General features: G+C 35.4%; 1 protein-coding gene across 3 annotated transcripts in view; it reads left to right on the forward strand.

The window, feature by feature from the left end:
* Positions 1-10,750, forward strand: part of KLHL28 (kelch-like family member 28) — a 45,294-nt gene that overhangs the window by 8,291 nt on the left and 26,253 nt on the right. For 2 of the 3 annotated variants that reach the window (XM_011947074.1, XM_011947073.1), the window contains exon 2: positions 8,791-9,689. In XM_011947074.1, coding sequence (XP_011802464.1) covers positions 8,791-9,689 — 899 coding nt within the window. Of the gene's footprint in view, positions 1-993; positions 1,081-8,790; positions 9,690-10,750 lie in introns of all 3 variants that reach the window. The other variant, XM_011947075.1, reaches the window with a different exon arrangement.

The raw sequence follows: 10,750 nt of genomic DNA on the forward strand, positions 1-10,750 counted from the left end.
TGGTCTCGATCTCCTGACCTCGTGATCTGCCTGTCTCGGCCTCCCAAAGTGCTGGGATTACAGGCTTGAGCCACCGCGCCCAGCAAGTAATCTTCCCTTTCATAGATAAATGGTGACACACTAAACACACTTTGCTTAGATCAGGGAGATCACTGCGGAGTATTCCATACAGAGATTCCCTGTTCCTTTTCATTGCTGTATAGTACTCCATTGTGTGGATGCTCTATAGTTTTCACAACCATTCTTTCGTTGCTGGACATGAGAGTTGTTTTAAAATTCTTGGTCAGTTGCCTTTTGGTCTCAAATATGAGGAATAAGAAACATGAGTATATTCTTTTGTTTTTGTAAATGGACCTGCAATTATTATTAACCTTATGAATGTGTCTTTATACATTTTTGCCTTTGTAATTTTTGGATAGATTCTTAGAAGTAGGGTTGTTGGGTCAAAGGATAAACCCAAGTGTAATTTTGCTACATTTTGACAGATTTACCTCCAGAGGTTTTGTATCATTTTCTATTCACACAGCAATCAGTGAGATTTCCTATTTCTCACATCCTCACCAACAGAGAGTATGCTGTCAAGAGAAAATTGTTAACTGTGTGTATTAATTTATTTGATTTTAAGTGAAGTTGAGCAATTTTTGTATGGTTAAAACCATTTATATTTTTAACAAACATCTGTTCATTTCTTTAACCAATTTTTCCTATAGGGCTAGAGAATTTTAGAAATATTTTATAATTACTGATAAAAATTTTATATATGCCACAAATATTTTTCCCAGTCTCATTTATATTTTTACTTATGATTTCTTTATTCCAAGTTTTTAAAATGTAGTCAGTTTTACCTATTTTTTCACCGATGTCTTCTGGATTTTGTTTCAAAGTTAGGAAACTGTTCCCTAATCTCAGGTTGTCTTAGTTTGTTTTCTGTTACTTGTAACAGAATATCTGAAACTGGGTAATTTATAAATATAAGGAATTTATTTCTTACAGTTATGGAGGCTGAGAAGTCCAAGGTCAAGGGGGCCACACCTGGTGCCAGCTTTCTTGGGGCTGCATCTGGTGGGAGCCTTCCTGCTGGTAGGAGCTCTGCAGAGTCCCAAGGCAGCACAGGGCCTCACACGGTGAGAGGTCTGTGAGTGTGCTAGCTTAGCTCTCTCTCTTCTTCTTATAAAGCCCCTGGTCCCACTCCTGTGATAAATCCCCTTTAATTTGCTAACACATTAATTTGTTAATCCGTAAGTAGATCAATCCATTCATAAGGACTCTGCCAGTCACTTCTTAAAAGCCCTTCCTCTCAATACTGCTGCATTGGGGACTAAATTTCAACATGTTTTCACCCCCATTTCATTCTAATATTTATATAATTACATTTTTCATATATATACCTCTGATTCATTTGGAATTTATCCTGTTGGTGTAGGTATGTAGCAGAAATCTAGTTTTACCTGTTTCTATATGGCCATTCTGTTATCTCAACACATTTAAACGTTTCTATTTTCCCTTGCTTAGATGCCACTTTTATCATATACTAAACCTGCATATCTAAATGATCTACTTTTATATTTTCTGCTCTCCATTGATCTATTTTTCCTTACATACTTCTCATTTAATCCTGTTAATCCACAACAAATTTTACAAATAAGAATGTTTAAGCTAAGAATAAGTAGTTTGCCCAAGTATCAAATAGCCCAGCTATTAAGTAGCAAATGTAGACTTAAATCCAAGTGTCTCCAACTCTAAAATTAATGCTTTTACTCACTGTTCTTTCCCGTTTTTTATGGTACATACACTTCCTTTTACGCAAAGTGGTTACTGAGGTAAATGAAACTGCCAGTGTAAAACTGTTTGACAAATGTGGGGCTTTGAAGATTGGAAAGTGTTGCTTCTTTGAATTAGTTTTTTAGCCATTTATGGGTAGATAGCTGAGAACCAAATATAGTTACGGTTGTCATTTATAATTTTGAAGGCATTATAGTTTTTGAGTCAAACACAGTGGTGTAGTCCCAGCTACTGATGAGGCTGAGGCAGGTGGATCACTTGAGCCTAGGAGTTTGAGGTTGTATTGCGCCATGATCATGCCTCTGAATATCCATTGCACTCCAGCCTGGGCAACATAGTAAGACCCTGTCTCTAAAAAAAATTATTTTAAATATTTCTTAGAAATAATTTTCAGTAATTTTTAAGCTGTTAAACTTGAGCTATAAATATTTTAACTGGTTCTGGAACTTTTGCCTAAGAATAACCTGGAGGACTTAAAACACAGTTTGTCCATTTCCTGCAACCCCAATGACCCATGTAGTTTCTGATTGCTTACAACTGTGATGGGGCTCAAGAATTTACATTTCTAGCAGGTTCCCAAATGTTGCTAATGCTCTTGGTACGAGGAACATATTTTGAAAATCACTGTTTTAAAAACTCTGTATTTGAAAATGTGAGAGTTCTGCGCATTTTTCTAAAGTCATATTTTTTGAGAGAGGAAAGGGGCCAAATTAAAAATTTTGAGAATTAATTTGGCCAGGCTCATTGGCTCACACCTGTAATCCCAGCACTTTAGGAGGCCAGGATGGGTGATCGTTTGAGTCCAGGAGTTCAAGACTAGCCCAGGCAACATGGTGAAACTCCTTCTCTACAAAAAAATGCAAAAACTAGCCAGGCATGGTGGTGTGTGCCTGTAGTCCCAACTACTTGGGAGGCTGAAGTGGGACAATCACCTGAGCCCAGGAGGTCAAGGCTGCAGTGAGTAAGCTAAGATCTTGCCCCCGCACCCCAGCCTAGGCAACAGGAATGAGACCTTGTCTTAAAAACAAAAACAAAACAAAGCAAAAGAATTATGTTATGGCAAACTGCTAGTGTAATTCATTTTAAGTTGTTCCCTATTTTTACCTTGTCTTGTTGAAGTTACTAGTTGACATTGTTTTGATTAAGCATTAAAACTATAATTTCTAAAATTAAACATTATTCTCAGTACTTCTTACAAGGAATGAAAGTATGTCATTTGCATCTAATACAGTTATAAACATATGCATAGGCTTTTTTTTATGAAGTTACCTTTATCAGTGCCTTTGGCCCATTTTAAACACTTTGATAATTTATATTATTATGAAGTAAAATGAAACATTGCTGATTCAAATGAATAGAATGTTTTACTCACTAGTTGGAATGGTCAGAAATTATTTAAAAGGTTTTAACAACATAGATCTAGTGAGAAAAGTAGAGATAAAGAAATAGGGGCATAAGTGTAGGGGAACAACTTTGTCGTGGTACTCTGGTCACCTTGCATGTATCCATATAGGCAAAGACTTGGACCTCAGGACTGCAGCTTATCTGTGGCTTGACACACCTTGTGATTCTCCTGGAATATGAGAGGGTGAGAGGCCTCTAAGGAGCTGCTATGAGGTCATCTCCGAATTTCCCACTCACCTCTCTATTTCCCCTAGAAGTGTGTCATGAGACAGTTTCTCTTCACTTCCCTGGTTGTGATTAGGTATTAGACTTTTGACCCCACCCCACACCCTTAAAATAGAGCTACAGAATAGAAAACTGCTTAGCCATAGTTTACATTGGGCCAGCCCCTTTTTTGTGTTACCATTTTTGATGCGCAAGACAAGGATCCAGGCAGTTTACTCTTTGGCTAATCTTCTATTCACTCTCTAAGTAATAAACTATCTAAATCTAATAAGCCATCTAAATTTTAAAATGGCTTATATGTCTCTTTACTGATAGAATTAATGAGGCTTTGGCCTGGCTTTGATAGGTATTTGTTCCCTGGACAGTAAGCAAACTTCCTTCCTTTTTTGGTATGCATGGAAGGAAAGGCGTTTCATGGATATAGTTGGCAATAACCAAGCTTTTTTAAGGTTGATGAACAATAAAAATAAATCACATCTACCAATTATTGAGTGCTTATGTACCAGCGCATAGAAAGGCATATTTACAACTACTTTTTATACAGTTTTGTCTGCTTTTTTACAAATGGGAAAACTGAGACTTTTGACTGAGTTTCCCAAGGTCACATAGCTGTTAAACAATACATACCATTGTACTGTAACCTGGGAAACCTGATACGAAAGCCCAGTCTCTTAAAACCATACTGCGTATCATACAAATATATGCATGTGTGTATATTCATGTGTTGTGTGTGTACATATATGTATATGTGTATTTACAGACCTATATTGTGTCATGCATGCATGTCATATGTTGATGGTAATTTACCAGTTTTGAATTGAGTATACAAAAATTAGGTTAGCAATATAGGATCTATCACTATGTGATTCTTACTTATATAAAAAATGAATCTAGTCAATAATTCATAACGTTAATTTGAGAATCAACAATTCTGTGATACTTGTGGTTGCCCAGGGTATCAGAGAAGGCAGAGTGGATTTCTTATCTAATAGTGAGAGGTAGTGCAACATAGAAAGTTGAATACCTCTCAAGGGACAAATCAAAAAATTTACTAGTAATAACTCATATTTATTAGGAGCCTACTAAGTGATAGGCACTATTCTGAGCCCTTTTTATGTATAAACTCATTTAATCCCAGAACAACCCTATATTATAATTGTTATTCCTGTTGTTGTTAACTTTCATTCCTTGGTTTTTCGTGTGATGACTCAGACCTCCTTTTTTCCCAGACTCAGTACCTCAGTTCCATTACCTGTAAGACCTGATTTGAATTTCTTCTCTTCATCAGGTGTTACAGTTTGTTTAGATCCCTTTCAAAGGATGATACCCAAAATCTGTACTACAGATGTGGACTGACATTTGCAGAGCGAAGCAAAAATTTCTCCTCTGTGTTTCTGTCTATTATAGTTCTGTTAATGCAGCTTAAACCCACATAAGTTTATGGTGTTAAAATAGTACTGCAATTAAAATCCCTAAACCTGTTAAACACATCCTACAGATGCGTGTTTTCTCTCTTATTCTATACTTTGGGTAGTTGGTTTGGAATCCGCTATAGAATTTTTACGTTGATCCCTTTTAAATTTCTTCTTGTTAGATATCAGGTCTTTCGGGATCCTTATTGTGTTAGTCAATGCTTTTGCTGTCCTTTGCAGCTTCAGGTCATCTTCAAAGTTCAGGACTTATGTATCTTCATCTTGGCCTTATAGAATACCACTAGGAACATCCCTCTAGGCCTCATTCCATTAAGTAGTATACTTAATGGGGGGTATTTGTTCCACCAGTTGCTAATTTAGCTAACTGAACTAGCTTAGATATTTTTTAGTTTTGTTCTTTGAAAAATCATGAAGGGCATTATAAAATTATTTACTAATATCTAGTTAAATATCAAGTTTACTTTTCTGATCTACAAGTCTTCTAAATACATTTTTAAAAAGAAACAAACCTAGTCTGTAACATGTCTTATTATTTTTAGCTCATACGTCCTAATCCTAAAGATCTCTACATCTTCTTATTGGTATTCACAAGTCAAATCTTTAATAATTTATTTTAGAATGTTATCTGAAATTAACAGAAATCTTACCATATTATAGAATTTACTATCTTATTTTTGAAAATAGTCTTCAGTCCTGTGGCATTGGTAATGATTCAAGAATCTCATTTTCAGGCTCTTTTAAATATCTTAAAACATAATTGTTTAGTCTGAGAGAGAGAGATGAATTTACAAAGTGACTAGGTCTCCTTTTTCAATCCCTTCTCTTATTTTTCCCATACATTTTCCTTTTCTGTTGTTCATCCTTCACTTTTTAGTCTACCATTCTCCTTGTTAAATCAGAAAATGAGAGTTGAAGGGAGTATATTTTACAGAGCAACTCATATAATTGAATTAATTGCAGGAATTAGTAAATAAATGGAATATAGTAAATTAGTAAATAAAAGGAATATAGTAAATAAATGCTTATAGACATCCAGGTAAAGTTAATTTTTGATCTTCAGTTTTGAGAATTTGAATTGGAGGAAAGGAAGATGAGAGGAGAAGGTTATAGACAAAATCTAACGTGTGGTAAGAAAATATTTGGGAGCTAGCAAGTTTTATATAGAGCTATAGTCATTACATGAGCATCATAAGAGTAAAAGGTCATTGTGGGAAAGAATGGGAATTAGTGAAAGTGGGGATATTGGGAAGCGGCAGTTTAGTACAGTGAAGCGTAAATACTATATTCTTAACACCTCAAGCTGTATATTGTGTAGAACTTTATAATTTAGAGAATCACTTTCAGTTAAGCTTCTGAGATAAGTGGGGTATTCTTATTTTATGAATCAAACAGTTAGTACTTAGATTAAGAAAGGCTGGCACCTATTATTCCCACTAATAATACAATTCAAGATCCAGATGGGACTAAAACTCATTACCTTATATTTCCAAAGTCTGTGTTCTTCACTGATATTGCTTTATCTCTATTGCCTCACTACTACCATAGTACTACTGTAGTACAATATCACTTATTCTTATAGTTTATCATGTTTTTATGTACATTGTCTGATTTGATCCTCAAAAACCTCAGCTACATTAATACCTGAATAATAAAGTACAGGTATTATTTTGATCTCATTCTGCAAATAAGGAAAACAAAGATTGAGAAGGTAAAGTTAACAAGGACTGCTTTCTTAACCCCATTACCTGTTTTTTCTATCGACTTGCCTTTCCTATTATTCATTCCTCACTTTTAAGTCTAGATTTTAACTTTTTCATAAAACTGAGGCTAAAAGAAGTTACATAGGTTAAAAACGTGAACACTGGAGTAACTAACAGAAGGTGTACAGATCTAAACTTATGCCTTCTGATTGCCATCTTCTTACTAGTATGTACTATGTTCTGGAAAAAGAGTATCTACTGGAAGACCCAGAAGCTTCTTGGGACTTGTTTATACCATGATTGCAATAACATTTGAGAATTTTTCTGGTAGATAGGTGTGAGATTATTTGCAGAGATCAGCAGTAGAGGCTGTTATCAGCTGTAAAGTGGCCATATTAACATAATTTATTAACTGACTTAAAATTCAGTGTGAAGTAAGTATGAAACAACCACGTACTTGAAGATAAAAATTTCAAGAGTTGGATTTTTTCCACTTAAAAATGTACAAGAATGAAATTCTTTACTCTCTCAATAGTGTTCAAAATGTTTCCATTGATGGAATTGATGGTTTTAAGATGGAAACCAAATGTACTTTTTTGTTATTGCCATAACTTGTGACTGAAATGTGAATGAGACAGGAAGGAAATAGCTTATATTATATACATGTCCTGTATTCCTTTTGTCTCATCTAAGCAACTGCTACAGTCCATTCTGAAATATTCATGTATTAATTCTTAAGGTTGCTGTAACAAATTACACAAACTCAGTTGCTTAAAACAAAAGAAATGTATTCTGTCACAGTTTTGGAAGCCAGAAGTCTGAAATTAGTGTCAGTGGGCTAAAATTAAGGTGGCAGGACCATGCTCCTCCCAGAAGATCTACGGGAGAATCTGTTCTCGCCTCTTCTAGCTTCTGGTGACTGTCAGCATTCCTTGGTTGGTGACTGCAGCACTCCAGTCGCTGCCTCTTTAGTCACATGACCTCCTCTTCTGTCTGTGTCACGTCTCCTTCTGCCTTCTTAAAAGGTACATGTTGATTGCATTTTGGACCTACTTAGATAATCCAGTATCATCTCCCCATCTCAAAATTTTTAATCCTTTACAGAGTCCCTTTTTGCCATATAAAGTAATTTTCACAAGTTCCAGGGATAGGGATGTGAATGTCATTTGGGGAGTCATTATTCTGCCTACCATAGTCTTTGTTGTCTCTCCACTTTCTTTTCTTTCTCATCCTTTTTCTTCCCTGCTATTTTTATTCTTTTTCATCTACCAGAAGCACAAAGTGGCAAGTAGATTGAGTGGGCATGATCTGAATTAATGATCAAGAGTTGAGGCCAGGTGCGATGGCTCATACCTGTAATCTCAGCACTTTGAGAAGCTGAGGCAGGTGGATCATTTGAGGTTGGGAGTTTGAGACCAGCCTAGCCAACATGGTGAAACTCATCTCTACTAAAAATATAAAATTTATCCAGGCGTGTTAGCAGGTGCATGTAATCCCAGCCACTTGGGAGGCTGAGGCAGGAGAATTGCTTAAACCTGGGAGGCAGAGGTTGCAGTAAGCCAAGATCGTGCCCCTGGACTCCAGCCTGGGCGACAGAGTGAGATTTCATCTAAAAAAAAAAAGTTGAGTGGGCATGATATATATAGATGAGTAAGTGAGCCTTATTGCCCTCGTTATGAAACTTTGGATTCTGTTCGTAATTAATTAAATTAATTGGTAGTAATGGTACCTTCATTAAATTCAGTACCCTCTATCAAAGCAATTATTGGAATTTTGGGTAAAGTGTGTTAATATGAAATTTCTGTCCAATTAAAGCATCTGTTGGTTGGCAAATAGTGTTGTTTGTTCTACATATAATTTTACTTTAAGCAAGTTTTTCCCCTCATATTTTCATTTTATTTCAGTGGTAGCTCAGACTTGAATTTAATGCAAGGGAAACAAAATGAAAAAGTTGGTAGAGTTTTGATCCAAAAGTCCATTGTCAGAGATTTTTATGGTTTGGGGCATCTCATGTAACTTTTTGGGCTTCCATTTCCTAATATCTACAATAAATACATTGAATTATATGATTGTTAAATCCCTTCTAACTCTGAAAGCCTCTAGTTCTAGTATTTACTATGAAGTATTTAAAAACCAATGAACAGGAAAATAAATTACAAATCTGATTATTCTGTACTATTTGAAAAGCAGTATTATTGACAAGATTACTTTGAAATAACTGTCTATGCTTTTTTATTTTTCTGTAGATGGACCACACATCCCCGACCTACATGCTTGCTAACTTAACCCACTTGCATTCTGAACAACTTCTGCAGGGCTTGAATCTTCTTCGCCAACATCACGAACTCTGTGATATCATTCTTCGAGTAGGTGATGTTAAAATTCATGCTCACAAAGTGGTACTTGCTAGCGTCAGCCCGTATTTCAAAGCTATGTTCACTGGAAACCTTTCTGAAAAAGAGAACAGTGAGGTTGAGTTTCAGTGCATTGACGAAACTGCTCTCCAGGCCATTGTGGAATATGCCTATACAGGGACTGTTTTTATATCTCAGGACACAGTTGAATCTCTCCTGCCAGCAGCAAACCTACTTCAGATAAAACTTGTCCTGAAAGAATGTTGTGCATTTCTTGAAAGCCAACTTGATCCTGGTAATTGTATTGGAATTTCTCGTTTTGCAGAAACGTATGGTTGCCATGACCTTTATTTGGCAGCCACTAAATACATATGCCAGAATTTTGAAGCTGTTTGCCAGACTGAAGAGTTTTTTGAGCTTACACATGCTGACTTGGATGAAATTGTTTCCAACGACTGTTTGAATGTAGCTACCGAAGAGACTGTTTTTTATGCATTAGAGTCTTGGATCAAGTATGATGTACAAGAACGCCAGAAATACTTAGCACAGTTACTAAACAGTGTACGATTACCATTGTTAAGCGTTAAGTTTCTCACTAGACTATATGAAGCAAATCATCTTATTCGTGATGATCGTACTTGTAAACATCTTTTGAATGAAGCCCTAAAGTACCACTTTATGCCTGAACATAGACTCTCTCATCAGACAGTCTTGATGACACGACCTCGCTGTGCTCCCAAAGTACTTTGTGCAGTAGGAGGGAAATCTGGACTCTTTGCCTGTTTGGATAGGTAAATAGAAGGCTTTCCTAAATGAATGATGCTTTTATGCTTTTAAATGTGCAGATTTTCTATAGTTTAAAAATAGTTTGATTTTCGTTTTTACTTTTCTTTCCTCCTTTTTAAAAGTTTTTTTTTTCTTCTTCCTAAAATACTTACATGATTGTTTTTATTGTCATTCATTCTCTACAATACTCTCAATTATTAACCACCTCCCCAAGTGCACACTTTATCTACCTGGTTACTCACAAACTTTTATTCCATTTTATGTCTTTTTTTTTTTTTTCTGGAACCATTTACATCTTTGAGTCAGACCACATCAGAAGAGACTTATTATTATTGTCAATTATATCAGAAGATACCAAAGAAGAGAACTAGGAACCTGTGGTGAGGGAACTGGTGACAGGAATGGGTTTGAATAAAAACAGTTCATTAGAAGTGCTACCAAAGAAATGAGAAAAAACAGGATACTGATATAAATTATGTACTTTAAGTGCAATTTGTTTTATTCAGTGTAAGTATTTTTAAAAGACAGCATTAAGAAGTATGTTTTTCCCCCCCAATAACTTAGATTAGGAATTGTCAGACTTTTTCTATAAAGGACCAAACAGTAAATATTTTAGACTTTGTGAGCCATATAATCTTTGTGGCATCTACTTAACTCTGCCATTGTAGTGTGAGAGCAGCCATAGATAATACATAAATGAATGAACATGGATGTGTTCCAATAAAACTTTATTTATAAAAATAGCTAGTGGGCTAAATTTGGCCCATGGTGATAGTTCGCCTTAATTTGGTGCATTATACTAGTAACTTTTATACATTGAAAATACAGCTTGAAGTTATTTTTGCTTTTTCTTAGATAGAATGGCTTCATGAAAACTTTTGTGTTTAATATATATTTTTTAATACTGTGGATTTCTGACCATTTCCAAAAATTTGGTATATTGCTTTTCCTTTTCCAGTATTAGGAAACTTGATGTTTCATCAGTGGCAACTGATAAATTCTGCATCTTTAAAAAGTCTCGCAATACCTGTAATCCCAGCACTTTGGGAGGCCTATACAGGAGGAT

Source organism: Colobus angolensis, unplaced genomic scaffold (genome assembly GCF_000951035.1).
Source record: "Colobus angolensis palliatus isolate OR3802 unplaced genomic scaffold, Cang.pa_1.0 Scaffold258, whole genome shotgun sequence".
Taxonomy (NCBI): Eukaryota; Metazoa; Chordata; class Mammalia; order Primates; family Cercopithecidae; genus Colobus; species Colobus angolensis.